This window comes from Oncorhynchus nerka, linkage group LG12, assembly GCF_034236695.1.
Source record: "Oncorhynchus nerka isolate Pitt River linkage group LG12, Oner_Uvic_2.0, whole genome shotgun sequence".
NCBI lineage: Eukaryota > Metazoa > Chordata > Actinopteri > Salmoniformes > Salmonidae > Oncorhynchus > Oncorhynchus nerka.
The window spans coordinates 14960403-14978927 of NC_088407.1; the positions used below are offsets into that span (position 1 = coordinate 14960403).

The window sequence follows — 18525 nt, forward strand, 5'->3', positions numbered from 1 at the left end:
CTCTGGGTACATTGACTTCAATACAAAACCCAGGAGGCCCATGTTTCACACCCTCATTCATAGACTGACACAGTTATTATGACAATTTGAGGACGTCTTCCAACCAATCAGAGCTCTTGCAGCATGTCCACCCAATCAAAGGATCAGAGAATTAATCTAGTACTGAAAACAAACTACAGCTAGCTAGCACTGCAGTGCATAAAATATGTTGAGTAGTTGACTCAAAGACAATAGTTGAACAGTTTTGAACAAATTCATTTCTTTCAAAATGAAGCGAAATATAATTTTTTCACTTAGCTAGCAAATGTAGCTAGCTAGTTTAGCCTACTGAATCACCCTGCTCAAACAGAGGGATGCTATGTTAGCTAGCTGGCTATAACAGAGGGATGCTATGTTAGCTAGCTGGCTATAACAGAGGTATGCTATGTTAGCTAGCTGGCTAGGACTTTCCAACACAACACTGGAACTCTTTCAAAGTCATGGTAAGCTTTTGGTTTTACTAATTTATTGCCAACGGGGCCCGCCGGTGTAACTGCTTACTGACTTTTTATTTGTTCCCATTGAGATGCCATTCATCCGCTGCCAACACCTCATGATCTGTACACGATTCCCGGAAGTTGAAAATGTCCCAGTTCTTCCATGGTCTGCATACGCACCAGACATTTCATCCATTGAGCATGTTTGGGATGCTCTGGATCGACGTGCATGACAGCGTGTTCCAATTCCCTCCATTATCCAGCAACTTTGCACAGCCATTGAGGAGTGGGACAACATTCTACAGATCACATTCAACAGCCGGGTCAACTCGCTGCATGAGGCAAATAGTGGTCACACCAGATACTGACTGTTTTTTTTTTTTTAACCACACCCCTAATTTAAGGTATTTGTGACCATTAGATGCATATCTGTAATCCCAGTCATGTGAAATCCATTGATTAGGGCCTAATTCATTTAAATTGACCTATTGCCTTATATGAACTAATTAAAATATTTTTAAATTGCTTCTTGTTGCGTTAATATTTTTGTTCAGTGTAGATGTCCCTCTCTTGGTGTCTACCAATATATAACACTTTCGTGCGTTTGACAGCAGCTCTGAAGCATTGCGCTGTTTATCAACTCTTGAGATTAGGCTGGTGTAACCGATGTGAAATGGCTAGCTAGTTAGCTAATAGCGTTTCAAATGTAGACATCACTCGCTCTGAGACTTGGAGTAGTTGTTCCCCTTGCTCTGCATGGGTAACGCTGGTTCGAGGGTGGCTGTTGTCGATGTGTTCCTGGTTCGAGCCCAGGTAGGAGCGAGGAGAGGGACGGAAGCTATACTGTTACACTGGCAATACTAAAATGCCTAAAGACCAATAGTCAAAGGTTAATGAAATACAAATGGTATACTTCTTACCTTGGAATATTGAATACTCATGTTAAAAGGAACCACCAGCTTTCATATGTTCTCATGTTCTGAGCAAAGAACTTAAAACGTTAGCTTTCTTACATGGCACATATTGCACTTTTACTTTCTTCTCCAACACTTTGTTTTTGCATTATATAAACCAAACTGAACATGTTTTATTATTTATTTGAGGCTAAATTGATTTTGATGTATTATATTAAAATAAGTGTTCATTCAGTATTTTTGTAATTGTCATTATTACAAATACATTTAAAACATTTAAATAAAAAAGGTTTAAAAAAAAATAGGCCTATTAATCGGTATCGGCTTTTTTTTGGTCCTCCAATAATCGGTACCAGCGTTGAAAAATCATAATCGGTCGACCTCTAATCATCACCCATTGTTTTTTTTATACACAACAGGTTCATTTGGTGGAAACATAGCCTACCACGCATATTCTCTCGATGCGGATTCTAGAATATTCACATGAAAATCTGTTCGAAACCTAGTTACCATATTCCTCCAGCAGTTTCTCAACAATCTAGTTCAATGGAAATCCACAGTAGCAGCCTATTATCATTGCCATCTTTTTAAATAATAATAATACCCCCAAAAAGGTGGACAAATTGATGGAAAACATAGCTATTGTTGCATGACTATTCCGTAAGGAATTAGCAAGAGCAGATACTGACTGGCACCAAACACAGATCACAGGACCATTTCTCTTTCCCAAAATGTTCATTTTTTTTTAGTTTGACATTTCTTTTTTTCCACTTCAGTATTCTAATGAATACAACGTGATGTTGAGAAAGAGGAGGAGGGAAGACAGGAGGAATATGAAATAAACACAGACAGACAGGCAGGCAGCAGAAGAGGCTACATCTGAAATGGGAACCTATTCACTACCTTGTGCACTACTTCTGGGAATAAGGTGCCATTTCAGATGCAGTCGAGGGACTAGGAGTGAGGGACGGAACCCACAAGAGAGTGGGCTCGACATTTAAACATTCTCATAATCACAGGAAGGTGTCAACTTGAACTGGTGAGATGCTCCTCCTCTTCTCCCATTTCCTGCCCAGCGAGGATTATGGGTAATGTAATAGCAGGATGTGTTCTGAAAGCAAACCAAGGCCCCAAACGAGTACATAGCAAAGATCAACGTCAGTAAGAGTTTGGAAGTAGAAGCAGCACACGACAACTTAAATGGCAGAAAACACAACGAGAGGAGGAAGAAATGTAGGACCGCGACAACCTAAAGACTAAGCAGGGGGTTCAAAAAAAGATTTGTGCTTAAATAAATCCTAATAAAAGAATACAAAAAACTGCCGGAGTAACTTTTGTTTTGTCTTTTTTTACTTGAAAAAATACTTTAAAAAGTAACAAATCAATAGAATAAGGCTTGGTCCACATCCCAAATGGAATCCTACTCCCTATACAGTGGACTGCAGTGGAGGCTGCTGAGGGGAGGACGGCTCATAATAATGTCTGGAATGGAGTGTTTCTGCTCCAGCCATGGCCACGAGCCCTCCCGAATAATTAAGATGCCACCAACCTCCTGTGGTGCACTGCTTTGGACCCAGAGCCCTATGGGCCCTGGTTAAATGTAGTGCACTACCCTATGGGCCCTGGTTAAATGTAGTGCACTACCCTATGGGCCCTGGTTAAATGTAGTGCACTACCCTATGGGCCCTGGTTAAATGTAGTGCACTACCCTATGGGCCCTGGTTAAATGTAGTGCACCACCCTATGGGCCCTGGTTAAATGTAGTGCACTACCCTATGGGCCCTGGTTAAATGTAGTGCACTAAATATGGAATAGGGTGCCATTTAAGCCGCAAACATGTTGTAGAGACTAGAGATGTGAACATGGAGTTGGGGCGGGTTACTGGGGGGGGGGGGGGGGGGGGGGATTTATTGTGGGAGGGTCCCCCTCTCTCAAGACTTCTTGACTGATTTAAGGAGGTTGTCCTTGCTCCTCCTCTTAACGTCAAAGTTGTAGACTCGTGCCATGTCTGAGGGAGGCGATAGGTTAAGGATTACACACTTCTCAGTTTGACATTTGTCTAGTATTTTCAGAAGCACTGTAAACACTGTCGTTACCAGTCTATCAAAACAACAGCACTTACCAACAGTTTAAACAAGATCCAATTGTCAACACGAACTATGTAACTCAGTTTCAAAATGTTATTTTCCTGGTTCGTGTCGACTGAACACAAGCCAACTTTCCCTGCTTTGACACACCCGTCCGCCACACCTGCACCAGTAACTCTGCCCTGCCAGACCATAAACTGCCTCAAGTTGTAAAACCACAAGACAAGGCAGCACCCAAAGACCAGTTTAACCATCCCTGACACACAGAGAACATTGTATCACAGCTTTCTTCACTCAGGGTATCTGTAGGTTCCATCAGGTTGAATTTAAGACTTGACTTTTTTTTTTTAATGCCACTTGAAATGCAATTTAATTCCAATTTGAGTCTGCGTGCGCCACAAACCTGCTAATATTCACATTTGTTGGTTAATCATCTTGAAATGCCATTGACAGAGCTTTAGTATAGGAAGTAGACTACTGAGATGGTATTGAAATAACTCATCAAGGCAGGATTTCATGATTGAAGATATTTTCATGTGCACTGCAACCTAATCCAGTGATCGTCATAAACTTCGGGTAGACAATTAAGACTATTGTCGTTATATTTGTGTTAAAATAGGTCAATATTTTTTGTTGTTAAATATAGATGAATTTGCCGAAATCTTTATGTGCACTAATATATTTGATGCTAATTCACCAGCTGGGTAAGTGGAAACTCAACACTGAGCTAGATCACTCCCTCTAAATCTAATTTTCACTGGAAGTAGCCAGGTTTTAATCTAACAGTAAAGTAATTATTTGTGTCCTAAATAAAGATGCTGATGTCATAGCCTAATACCCAATGAGGCAGAGGCTCATTTCACACTCTCCATATCAATATCTCTGTTGTAAAATACACAGCTGAGAAATGTAAAATATATATATATACCTGCATAAAGCTAAGAACATCTTCTCTTCAACTGTGGCAACTATTACCAGGGCCTAAAACTATCGGTTTTTAAACCAGCCACTGTGGCAGGTAGGTTTTTTTAAACCAGCCAAGCGGTTGTTGTTGTTGCCACAATTACACAAAGAAACACAGAACAGATGAGCTTAGTAATGTTGGGGCGGTTAGAGCGTTGGTTCAGTAAAACGTATTACTAGTAAGATCTAATTGAATTATCCGTGACCTGAGTATTTTAACAAAAATAAGTGACAAAAAAAATAAAAAGTTAAATTGCCCTTTGAAGGTTACCGTGGTAACAGGGCCACTGATTAATCACCATGCCTGTGAGAATGTCACTACTAGAGGCCAGATGTCTCTTTTTGCTAGCAGTAGGAGCAAACTGAAACGTTGAAAAGCAACCTAGCTTGTGAACAAAACAAATGTAAATAGCCAAGAAACACGAGGACAAAGTCTCACTTTTGTCAACTTTAGAGTAAATTAGAACAACTTATGTCGGTGTCCATTGCTTCTTAAAGAAAAACTCAATCTTTCAGCTCTTACAGCCCCCAGGCAGTGTTAATGCGTAAGGTGGGAAAGCTTGCACTTGTCCCCATTTATTAAAACGCTTACACTGTAGGGCCCGGCGTGTTACCACCTGAATTATTCATTCTTACACACTAATGCCAAAATCTACCTGCGTTTTGGCAGGCGGCGGGTGATAATTTTAGACCCAGAGTATCACACAGGATAGCAGTGTTTCTTATAGATAGAGAACAAATATATATATATATATATATATATTCATTTAAGGACCCGCGGACACCCTGTCACTGCCCATTAACTCAGGCTGCCTATTAACCCACGCTGCCTACGGACCTATTAACCCACGCTGCCTATTAACCCACGCTGCCTACGGACCTATTAACCCACGCTGCCTATTAACCCACGCTGCCTACGGACCTATTAACCCACGCTGCCTATTAACCCACGCTGCCTACGGACCTATTAACCCACTGCCTGGACCTATTAACCACGCTGCCTACGGACCTATTAACCCACGCTGCCTATTAACCCACGCTGCCTACGGACCTATTAACCCACGCTGCCTATTAACCCACGCTGCCTACGGACCTATTACCCACGCTGCCTACGGACCTATTAACCCACGCTGCCTACGGACCTATTAACCCACGCTGCCTATTAACCCACGCTGCCTACGGACCTATTAACCCACGCTGCCTATTAACCCACGCTGCCTACGGACCTATTAACCCACGCTGCCTACGGACCTATTAACCCACGCTGCCTACGGACCTATTAACTCACGCTGCCTATTAACCCACGCTGCCGACGGACCTATTAACCCACGCTGCCTACGGACCTATTAACCCACGCTGCCTACGGACCTATTAACCCACGCTGCCTACGGACCTATTAACCCACGCTGCCTATTAACCCACGCTGCCTATTAACCCACGCTGCCTATTAACCCACGCTGCCTATTAACCCACGCTGCCTATTAACCCACGCTGCCTATTAACCCACGCTGCCTACGGACCTATTAACCCACGCTATCTACGGACCTATTAACCCACGCTGCCTATTAACCCACGCTGCCTACGGACCTATTAACCCACGCTGCCTACGGACCTATTAACCCACGCTGCCTACAGACCTATTAACCCACGCTGCCTACAGACCCATTAACCCACGCTGCCTACAGACCCATTAACCCACGCTGCCTACAGACCCATTAACCCACGCTGCCTATTAACCCATGCTGCCTACGGACCTATTAACCCACGCTGCCTACGGACCTATTAACCCACGCTGCCTACGGACCTATTAACCCACGCTGCCTACGGACCTATTAACCCACGCTGCCTACGGACCTATTAACCCACGCTGCCTATTAACCCACGCTGCCTATTAACCCACGCTGCCTATTAACCCACGCTGCCTATTAACCCACGGCCTATGGACCTAACCCAGGCTGCCCACGATGCTATTAACCCAGGCTGCCTACGGACCTATTAACCCATTAACCCACGCTGCCTACGGACCTATTAACCCACGCTGCCTACGGACCTATTAACCCACGCTGCCTACGGACCTATTAACCCACGCTGCCTACGGACCTATTAACCCACGCTGCCTATTAACCCACGCTGCCTACGGACCTATTAACCCACGCTGCCTACGGACCTATTAACCCACGCTGCCTACGGACCTATTAACCCACGCTGCCTACAGACCTATTAACCCACGCTGCCTATTAACCCACGCTGCCTACAGACCTATTAACCCACGCTGCCTATTAACCCACGCTGCCTATTAACCCACGCTGCCTACGGACCTATTAACCCACGCTGCCTACGGACCTATTAACCCACGCTGCCTACGGACCTATTAACCCTGCCTACGGACTGCCTACGGACCTAACCCACGCTTAACCCACGCTGCCCATTAACCCAGGCTGCCTACGGACCTATTAACCCACGCTGCCTACGGACCTATTAACCCACGCTGCCTATTAACCCACGCTGCCTACGGACCTATTAACCCACGCTGCCTATTAACCCACGCTGCCTACGGACCTATTAACCCACGCTGCCTATTAACCCACGCTGCCTACGGACCTATTAACCCACGCTGCCTATTAACCCACGCTGCCTACGGACCTATTAACCCACGCTGCCTATGGACCTATTAACCCACGCTGCCCATTAACCCAGGCTGCCTACGGACCTATTAACCCACGATGCCTACGGACCTATTAACCCACGCTGCCTATTAACCCACGCTGCCTATTAACCCACGCTGCCTACGGACCTATTAACCCACGCTGCCTATTAACCCACGCTGCCTACGGACCTATTAACCCACGCTGCCTACGGACCTATTAACCCACGCTGCCTACGGACCTATTAACCCACGGACCTATTAACCCACGCTGCCTACGGGCCTATTAACCCACGCTGCCTACGGACCCATTAACCCACGCTGCCTACGGACCCATTAACCCACGCTACCTACGGACCCATTAACCCACGCTGCCTACGGACCTATTAACCCACGCTGCCTACGGACCTATTAACCCACGCTGCCTACGGACCCATTAACCCACGCTGCCTACGGACCTATTAACCCACGCTGCCTACGGACCTATTAACCCACGCTGCCTATTAACCCACGCTGCCTACGGACCTATTAACCCACGCTGCCTATTAACCCACGCTGCCTACAGACCTATTAACCCACGCTGCCTACAGACCGACCTATTAACCCACGCTGCCTATTAACCCACGCTGCCTACAGACCTATTAACCCACGCTGCCTACAGGCCTATTAACCCACGCTGCCTACAGACAGACCTATTAACCCACGCTGCCTACGGACAGACCTATTAACCCACGCTGCCTACGGACAGACCTATTAACCCACGCTGCCTACGGACAGACCTATTAACCCACGCTGCCTACGGACAGACCTATTAACCCACGCTGCCTACGGACAGACCTATTAACCCACGCTGCCCTACGGACAGACCTATTAACCCACGCTGCCTACGGACAGACCTATTAACCCACGCTGCCTACGGACAGACCTATTAACCCACGCTGCCTACGGACAGACCTATTAACCCACGCTGCCTACGGACAGACCTATTAACCCACGCTGCCTACGGACAGACCTATTAACCCACGCTGCCTACGGACAGACCTATTAACCCACGCTGCCTACGGACAGACCTATTAACCCACGCTGCCTATTAACCCACGCTGCCTATTAACCCACGCTGCCTATTAACCCACGCTGCCTATTAACCCACGCTGCCTACAGACCTATTAACCCACGCTGCCTACAGACCGACCTATTAACCCATGCTGCCTACAGACCGACCTATTAACCCACGCTGCCTATTAACCCACGCTGCCTACAGACCTATTAACCCACGCTGCCTACGGACAGACCTATTAACCCACGCTGCCTACGGACAGACCTATTAACCCACGCTGCCTACAGACCTATTAACCCACGCTGCCTACAGACCTATTAACCCACGCTGCCTATTAACCCACGCTGCCTATTAACCCACGCTGCCTATTAACCCACGCTGCCTACAGACCTATTAACCCACGCTGCCTACAGACCGACCTATTAACCCACGCTGCCTACAGACCGACCTATTAACCCACGCTGCCTATTTACCCACGCTGCCTACAGACCTATTAACCCACGCTGCCTACGGGCCTATTAACCCACGCTGCCTACAGACAGACCTATTAACCCACGCTGCCTACAGACCTATTAACCCACGCTGCCTACAGACCTATTAACCCACGCTGCCTACGGACAGACCTATTAACCCACGCTGCCTATTAACCCACGCTGCCTATTAACCCACGCTGCCTACAGACCTATTAACCCACGCTGCCTATTAACCCACGCTGCCTATTAACCCACGCTGCCTATTAACCCACGCTGCCTACGGACCTATTAACCCACGCTGCCTACGGACCTATTAACCCACGCTGCCTACGGACCTATTAACCCACGCTGCCTACGGACCTATTAACCCACGCTGCCTATTAACCCACGCTGCCTACAGACAGGCCTATTAACCCACGCTGCCTACAGACAGACCTATTAACCCACGCTGCCTACAGACAGACCTATTAACCCACGCTGCCTACAGACAGACCTATTAACCCACGCTGCCTACGGGCCTATTAACCCACGCTGCCTACAGACCTATTAACCCACGCTGCCTACAGACCTATTAACCCACGCTGCCTACGGACCTATTAACCCACGCTGCCTACGGACCTATTAACCCACGCTGCCTACAGACCTATTAACCCACGCTGCCTACAGACCTATTAACCCACGCTGCCTACAGACCTATTAACCCACGCTGCCTACAGACCTATTAACCCACGCTGCCTATTAACCCACGCTGCCTACGGACCTATTAACCCACGCTGCCTACGGACCTATTAACCCACGCTGCCTACGGGCCTATTAACCCACGCTGCCTACGGGCCTATTAACCCACGCTGCCTACGGACCTATTAACCCACGCTGCCTACAGACCTATTAACCCACGCTGCCTATTAACCCACGCTGCCTACGGGCCTATTAACCCACGCTGCCTATGGGCCTATTAACCCACGCTGCCTACGGACCTATTAACCCACGCTGCCTACGGACCTATTAACCCACGCTGCCTACGGGCCTATTAACCCACGCTGCCTACGGGCCTATTAACCCACGCTGCCTATGGGCCTATTAACCCACGCTGCCTATGGGCCTATATGCTTGCTTCAGGATACAGTTCACATCTCTACTAAATTCTTGGCGGACCACCAGACATCTTTTTTCCATTCCTGCACTGGTAGAACTTTTGGAACTTCAGAACACTTTTGGCAGCATCACATACTTCTCCAGACTCCAATCCTGTTCACCCATAGTCCCTGGGCTGAGTGGGCCTATATTTCGGCGTAAGGATACTGACTTCGGTGGTGGTGAACTGGTCTCTGAGGAAGTCCAGGTCTTCCTCCAGGGAGTCTAGGTTGCGTGATGCGGTCGCTAGGTTCTTCTCCAGAAGAGACTGGGCCTCGTCGATGTCATACTCCAACATCACATTGGCCTGGGTGAGGGGATAGAGGGAAGAAAGGGAGGTTAGAGTATGGAATGCTAGTATATTGTAGTTTTTACTATTGCTTGCTTAATGGTTCCTTCCTAGGAGAAACTGGGAATTTTCCCTAACAAGGCTCATTCTAGCCTTCATTTAAGAGGGGTGGGAGGTGGGTCAGTCCAAAGAACATCACTTTTGATATACATGCACAGGCCGAGGAGGATCAATCCCAAAGTACTCACCCCTAGCCACAAGCACACTTTGTCGGTGGGCGGGACTGACGCCTTGCAGTAAACGTTGTCAGCCAATAGGAAGTGTGTCTCCATCGGGTCTGTGGTTTCCTATTGGACGAGAGGAGCGGGAACACATGTTGAAACCCAATACTCTACCGTGGTTTCCTGTCCTCAGTCCCTCCCCCTCTGAAGGCTCTGGATAAGCAGCGTAGTTTCCACCATATTGCTTACAGGTCTGGAAACATTGAACAGTTAGGGCCGAGGAGGAGGAGTAGGGAGAAAACGGGGACGGGCTGGCAAGGTCTGAGGACAAGACAAAGTAAGTAAACCCCACATATTTGTTTGTTTACCTTCTTCTTCTGCATGTGTCGTAGGATTTCTAGAGTCTGCTTGATCTGTGGGATCTGGCTTTTCAACCTGAGGATCGCAGCGAGAAACACCATAGAAGAAGAATTAGAATCATTGTATTACATCTCAGCGTTTCCTTTAGCCGCTAACTGCTGGCTATTGGCTGATAAAATAAATGGAGGGAAAAAAAAACATAAATAAAACTGTAGCCTTGCCGGGGCTGCATATCATAGGCTACATCCCGATTTCATGCGTCGGCACCATTCCCTCACTCCTTGCATGTTGCTGCGAGAGAGTGTGCGCGCACGAGCGAGAGCGCGCACGAGCGAGAAGCCTTGGGCTACTGTTGACCGGAGGAGGCTGCATTTTTTTATTTTAGTAAAATGAAAGTTAGAGATGCCTATAGTCGGCGATTCAGATGTAGGAATTGATGCCTAATTTATGACATTTTCAGCTTCCAGGAATTGTGTATAGATCCATGCGACATGGGGCCGTGCTGAAACATGATGGCGGCGGATGAATGGCTCGTCAATGAGCCTCAGGATCCCGTCACAGTATCGCTGTGTATTCAAATTGCCAACAATAAAATGCAATTGTGTTTGTTGTCCGTAGCTTATGCCTGCCCATACCATAACCCCACAGCCAACATGGTGCACTCTGGTCACAATGTTGACTTCAGCAAACCGCTCGTCCACACGACACCATACACACGGTCTGTGATTGTGAGGCCGGTTGGACGTACGGCCAAATTCCCTAAAACGATGTTTTAGGGTGCTTATGGTAGAGAAATTAACATGAAATTCTCTGGCAACAGCTCTGGTGGACATTCCTGCAGTCAGCACGCCACTCAAAAGTTGACACATCTGTGGCATTGTGTGAGAACTGCACATTTTAGTGGCCTTCTATTGTCCACCAGCACAAGGTGGAATGTGTAATGATCATGCTGTTTAATCAGCTTCTTGATAAATGAAGCAAATGAAGGAAACTAAACAATGAAATAATGTAGACAACACCAACTGAAGGTAACTAACAGTACATTGGCAGTGGAATGTGTTGTTATTAGACCTACTGACAGTCTATCCTGATAGTAGCTAATATTTAACATGTTAAAAATAGGAAACAAAGTCGGGGTATTCTAGAATTCAGAAATTAAGTTAAAATGCCGTACAATTTAAATTCTGCATAAGGATTTCATAAACATTACTTTGGGAAAGTTGATATGCTTCAGTTTTGCTGCCATATGACTGGTTTCACATTTGTCTCTAGCGATTAGAAGGTAAAATATATATATTTTTAAAATATTTATTATTTAACTAGGCAAGTCAATTCTGATTTACAATGACGGCCTAGGAACAGTGGGTTAACTGCCTTGTTCAGGGGCAGAACGACATTTTTACCTTGTCAGCTCAGGGATTCGATCTAGCAACCTTTCGGTTACTGGCCCAACGCTCTAACCACTATGCCCCTGATAGACCTAAAAATAAGTGTCAAGATTTGAATATGCATAGAGGGGGAAAAAGGGAATTTACATTCCATTTATAAGGCGCTTATCTCAGGTCAGAATTCCCCAGAGGGGGAAGCCTACAGGGGGAATGTCCTCTGTATGGACAAGTGTTAATATTGTAGTGGACAAAGATGAGAAGAGCGTTGGCATGGCTACTGTGCAACTTCCTTTTTAGGTAGGATGCCATTTTGGAACTTCATTTTTTTTTCTCATTTATAATCATCCGTTTCATCATCGTTGTAGGCGTGTTTATTAATCTAAACATGTTTTGCTTCATTCTGTTGAGACATCTGTTGGCTAAATGAAGTTTGATCTGTGTTTTTAAATTGTGTGCTCCGTATTTAGTTTAACATAGGCCTGTTGTAAAAAATAAATATCATTAGCATATTGCTGTCATTTTTTGGGTATGGTAGGCACTAGTCTTTCTTGGTTAATGCTGCAATATAGCCTGTTCAAAACCTATTGTGAAGGTTTACACCAGTTCGCAAGTGTTTAGTTTTGTTCTGTTGAGTCATTTTCTTTGGCCAAATACAGTTCCAACTGTAATGGATTTGTCGCAATATATATCCTGCTCGTATTTTCCCTATAAACAATGGCTCGACATATATTACCGATTAGCCTATTATAGCCTTTCCCTTCTGATGACCAGGTGGCCGCATCTCTGCAATGCTGAACCTAAACAATCCCAGAGCTAAGAACCTTGGCGTGATCCTGGACAACACCCTGTCGTTCTCAACTAACATCAAGGCTCGACTTACTTTTGATATTACCTTAATAAAGTTTAGGTGTGGTTATTAGCCTATTATACTGCCTTATGATATGATATGAAGGCAGTGCGCACCAGTGCTCCAACCTACTCTGACCGTTGAACTTGAGGAAGAATGTTTTAGGCCTACCAGAGTTACTCCTATAATCTAACAATATAATGCTTCTTTATTTTAAAAATTAAAGATAGAAAATTAACAAATTCGCCTCATTCCTGTACACCTACATCTGTATGTCCGACAAGGATAAAGAAATAATGTTGGTATCGTAGCATGCCGCCAGCATATTTCTCTCTCTCTGGGGCCTAAGCTGGCCTTCCTTTATATTTATGTAATATACAGTGGAGACCAACGCCTGAAGGCCTATATTACGGTGTTGGCACATATCACTAGCTACTTTAAACAATGCTACCTAATATAATGTTTACATACCCTACATTATTCATCTCATATGTATACGTATATACTGTACTCTATATCATCTACTGAACTAGAAGCACAAGCATTTCGCTACACTCGCATTAACATCTGCTAACCATGTGTATGTGACAAATAAAATTTGATTTGATTTGAACGCCTGAAGGCCTATGGATGCAATACCCTGATGCATTTAGTGCTCAAATCGCTGACAGCTGAACCGTGTGGAGGACGATTGTTGTTTTAGGAAACAATAGGCTAGAAAGTTGTCCATATGATACACATGGAAACACGAGGAATAGTGTTTTTCTAATAGGCTGTTAAGGACCCGTAAAATGTGGCTAATTTGGCAAATATCCCACGTTTATTGATGCTGCTGGCTGGGTGGAAGCCCAAATGGGTTACGCACCCAATGTATAAGGGTGACCAGTAAAGTTCTCAAAATGTCCGCTAAATTTAAATATTTTTTTCTGTTAAATTCCCATGTACCGAATGAAAAATACTAGTTAAATAGGTTTCCATTACATTCAACTCTATTGATGGGTTTGTCACAAAACAAATATTGCGCTATATAGCAGATGTGCCCAATCTGATCTTGTACTGATAGATAGGCCTAGTGCACGGTTCTGACTGGTGGCCGACCTGCCACAGTTCCCCTTCCCTCCCTCCCGTCTGTCCCTTACTAGCTCGTTATGAAATATGCAAGTGTTTGTCTTCTCGGAAGTACGGCAACTAATCAGTCTCCTTACGTTCCAAAAACACTGAATCTTATTAAGGAGTTTACATTTTGACACTCAGAAATGGGAGTCGACGTGTAACGAGTCGAGGAATCAATTATTTGGAGTCGACTCTCTCCACCACTACGTTATCATCGTTAACAGTTGGGAAAATGGCAGAGAAGGGCATGCGACGGCAGAGAAGCCCTGTACACAGGGAGGCAGTGCTGCCGCAGCGCAGAGGAGTGACCGTCCCCCCTCACTTTTTTCAATTTAAGAATACACAGAGCAGGTGAAAGTATTTCCGGATAATTTATTCTGCTAAATTAGATTTAAATCATAAAATTCCATGAAAACGATAGAATGCCAAACTAAATACATATGTAGGCTATAGCAGCCTATGGGTGGGTAAATTGTGGCTTCTTCCCTGTCTTCTTTCTGGTGGTGGTGGTGCGAATACTGAATAACTGTAGGCGTGTGTGCAGAGGTACGTCGGTCAGAGGCTTGACCACTTTGAGCGTGACAAATCCGACGTATCAAGAACAGACAGAGACAGAAAACTCGACCAGGGCTTGCTAAAACAGCTATCGACCATGCACAATGCACCTGAACTCACCCGATTGTCCAAGCTGAGCTTATAGAAACGTACCACCTCTATGGCGTATGCAGAAAAACTGATCCACCGCCTGAACGTTAATCACACCAACGAGATCTAGGATCCAAATTCACAGCGTGTCTGCCTTGATGTTCATAGAACTCCACGGACTCTTGCACAGTGGAACCCAGAATGAAATGGGAAAAGGGGAGACCCAGTCAGTTGTACAACTGAACACATTCAACTGAAATGGGTCTTCTGCATTTAACCCAACCCCTCTGAATCAAATGGAACCACAGAGGGGGGGGGGGGCATATGTACCACAGAGGGGTGCGGGGGCATATGTGCCACAGAGGGTGCGGGGGCATATGGGGGGGTGCATATGTACCACAGAGGGGTGCGGGGGCATATGTACCACAGAGGGGTGCGGGGGCATATGTACCACAGAGGGTGGGCGGGGGGCATATGTACCACAGAGGGTGTGGGCGTGGGGGCATATGTACCACAGAGGGTGTGGGCGTGGGGGCATATGTACCACAGGGGGTGCGGGTGGGGGCATATGTACCACAGGGGTTGCGGGTGGGGGCATATGTACCACAGGGGGTGCTGGTGGGGGCATATGTATCACAGGGGGTGCGGGTGGGGGCATATGTACCACAGGGGGTGCGGGTGGGGGCATATGCACCACAGAGGGGGATATGTACCACCAAGGGGTGCGTGTGGGGGGCATATGTACCACAGAGGGTGCGGGTGGGGGCATATGTACCACAGGGGGTGCGGGTGGGGGCATATGTACCACAGGGGGGGTGGGGGCATATGCACCACAGAGGGGGATATGTACCACCAAGGGGTGCGTGTGGGGGCATATGTACCACAGAGGGGTGGGGGGGCATATGTACCACAGAGGAGTGCGGGTGGGGGGGGCATGTGTGACCAGTTGGTTACGGTGTTGTTCTTTCAGCACCATGATTTGAACAGCGCTCAAATGGATCAAAATAGTATTCAAGACCTGTTACCTACAACTCATAGTCTTACTCATCACTTACTATTGGTTAATCAATGTCTCCCGATATCAAAATGATTTATTAGTATTTTACAGGACCAAATGTAATAGCATATAGGTCTACTGTAGCATAGTATGACTATAATATGTTACACCAAAAACACCTCAGTCATTTATTATACGAAGCTGAATAGTACCTTTTTTCTTTTCATGTGGCCAAAACCCAACAGTGTGATCAACTAGGCAGGAGATATGCTTTGACTGAAACAAAATACAAAAGCTACTAGTTTGTTAACACCGTCCGCTCTGATTCACTGACAAAGCAGTACTTCAAGAAGACCTGCATATTCCCATCAAACTGATTGAGATCAAGCAAATGGTTGGCATGCAGTTTGATGATTTCACCGGTAAAAATGTGATACCAAATTTCAAAATAGGCTATGGCTAACTTTGTGTTTGAGGGTATTAAAAAAAATGTTATTTTCTTAAGACACTGTGTGGTGTCTCAGACGTTGCAATAGGAGGATGCATTTTATGCATAGGCCTACTCTACAATGACATTGAATAGACTACATCTGTCTGTAAAAACTTTGAGAAATTATGATGTCAATTTTTTTTTTGCATTCCCTCACCTAAAAAAACCCAACAACAAATAGAACTAGAACACTGCCTGTATGGCAATACTTTTGAGAAGTTAAATAAGAAGGAATTGCAAACTTTGTGTGGTAGAATTGAGGTACACTAATGGTAGCACAGGTGCAAAGTCCAACCAACTGAAGGAACATACGTGAAACCTAAACCGTTACCGGCAGTAGAACAGCTGCATTGTGAATTCATGTGGAATGTCATGAATTTCTCTTATCGCTTTAATGTTAAACCATTATTATTATTATTATTTTTAAAGTTTAAACGATAAGAGAATGTTTCCATTTGTCACATTCCTAATATAGGTGCACTTCACTAGGTAACGGCCCTGCTACACTCTAGCTCTTGCTTTCTTTGAAAATCAACGAAAATCGCTACACTGCCCGTGTTGTGCTCGCGTTGCATCACGTTCAATGACAGCGTCCAAGCGCAAGAATCGCAGAGGATCAATTGTCGATAAATGATGCGCGCCTTTATTCAATCTTGTTAATTTAAAGAATGAGAAGTGGTCTCGACTTTACACCACTTGTTGTTTTACTAAGATGAATGTAGTCAAGAAGCTACTCCTAGCTAGCAGATACTTGACTCAGGGGTCACGTTAGAGTTCAGAAAATCTATCCTTTTCATAACGCTCACCATCACAAAATCACGTTTTAAACCATTTCACCTGCATTTTATATTTAAAGTCAGTTTTTTTTTATTCAATAGAGTGATCACGAATGTGCAACTATAGTTTTCTTTCACATAAAATATATTAGTGTAACACATTCGCAGAAAATAGCTTAATTTTCATCAAAAGACAATTAGTTTACACTGAAAAAAGCAAGGTAATTTTGCAAAACCAATGCATTGCCATCATATTTCTAATGTTTATCATGGAAAGAATGTAGCCAGCTACATTTCTTCATGTTTTGCTTGAGGCTAATCTTGCATTTTACCAGAGAAAAGTAGGCTACACCGAGAAAATTACCAGAGAAAGGTAGCTTCTGTCAGAGAGCTGTCTGCTGATGCCCATTTGTGAATTCTCATCTAAGTGGAGAAGAGCAACTAAAGCATAACGTTAGTCTGATGCCGAGGAGAAACTTACAACAAGAAGCATTGTAGATAGGCATTTACAAAACGCAGAAAGAGATGTCTTATGCATTCAACAACAAATATATATTCTGCGTGTACACAATGTAAACAAAAGTAACCTATGAGGATAATTTAGTACAACCACTAGCAACAATTTAATGAGTACTCGTTGGCCGTCATTGTAAATAAGAATTTGTTCGTAACTGACTTGCCTAGTTAAATAAAGTTTCAAAAATATATATATATATATATATATATATATATATAAAATCCAGAGCAATTTACAGTAGTGAGTGCATACATTCTCATCCGTTTTCGTACTGGTCCACCGTGGGGCCTACCTTTGTTTCTTCTGCGCCAAGTTGAGCTCCATATACTTGTATTTCTGGTACTGTTCATCCAGTTTCCGCAGTACGGCGTCTGCGGTGTCGTTGCCTGGCTGCTTCATAAACGACTCGACATCCTCCTACAACGGTTAATAACGTTAGCTAATATTAACGTTATATCAGACGAGTCATTCTCACACTAAACCTATGGTGACATACAAGGTAGTTAACGTTAGATAACTGTTTAATTGCATTTGGATGACAAAGAGAAAATTGGATAGGTAGCCAGGTCGGCTAATGGGCTTTTGTCGGGTGTTATTTCCCTAAAAGGATGTAAATGAACATAGCACCACTTTGCTAGATAACGTTAGCTACCTAGCATTAGCTTAGTTAGCATGTGTGACAGGCTAGCAGAGAGGCTGGACAACGGCGAATATCTTTTTTTTTTGAGAGAGAAACTTATTGCACAAAGTAACGTTATAAGCGACACACATAGTGTGTGTATATACTTCATATTTTACCCACCACAAATATTGCTTCGGGAATTCCGAGATGCTTTTTGCTTGTCGCCTGTACGGCATTGCTGCTGTCTATGGTCGTTGCCATCTTGGAAAAGACTTTCTACTCTCTCGCTACGTAGAAGTTGGGCGTGGGGTTCCTACTGAAGAGCTGCCCATCAGAGAAGGACGAGTAAGCGAGACACCCCACGTGCTGTTCTTTTTCTGGTTCAATGGAAGTCAATGATTTAAGTAGACCAGACCCAGGCAGCTATTGCCACCTTCGGCGTTAAAGTAGACCGGAACTGGCATTTTTTTATAAAGTAAATTGCGAAAGTGAGCCATCTTTATTTATCGACC

At 45.0% G+C, this 18525-nt stretch overlaps 1 protein-coding gene across 1 annotated transcript; it reads right to left on the bottom strand.

Moving 5' to 3' along the window:
* Positions 1-2718: 2718 nt before the first annotated feature.
* Positions 2719-18303, bottom strand: LOC115123648 (prefoldin subunit 3-like). The gene is made up of 6 exons (XM_029652998.2): positions 18194-18303; positions 17684-17808; positions 10627-10693; positions 10286-10384; positions 9917-10055; positions 2719-3398 (listed from the first exon to the last, which is right to left on the bottom strand). The coding sequence occupies exons 1-6, from the start codon at positions 18272-18274 to the stop codon at positions 3322-3324; spliced, it is 588 nt and encodes a 195-aa protein (XP_029508858.1). The 5' UTR covers positions 18275-18303; the 3' UTR covers positions 2719-3321.
* Positions 18304-18525: the final 222 nt, after the last annotated feature.

Coding starts and splice junctions, on each gene's coding strand:
- LOC115123648 (XM_029652998.2), bottom strand. CDS start 18,274: ATGGCAACGACCATAGACAGCAGCAATGCCGTACAGGCGACAAGCAAA. Junction 17,809..18,193: donor TTCCCGAAGCAATATTTGTG/GTGGGTAAAATA, acceptor TAACCGTTGTAG/GAGGATGTCGAGTCGTTTAT. Junction 3,399..9,916: donor GTTCACCACCACCGAAGTCA/GTATCCTTACGC, acceptor CGCCTCCCTCAG/ACATGGCACGAGTCTACAAC.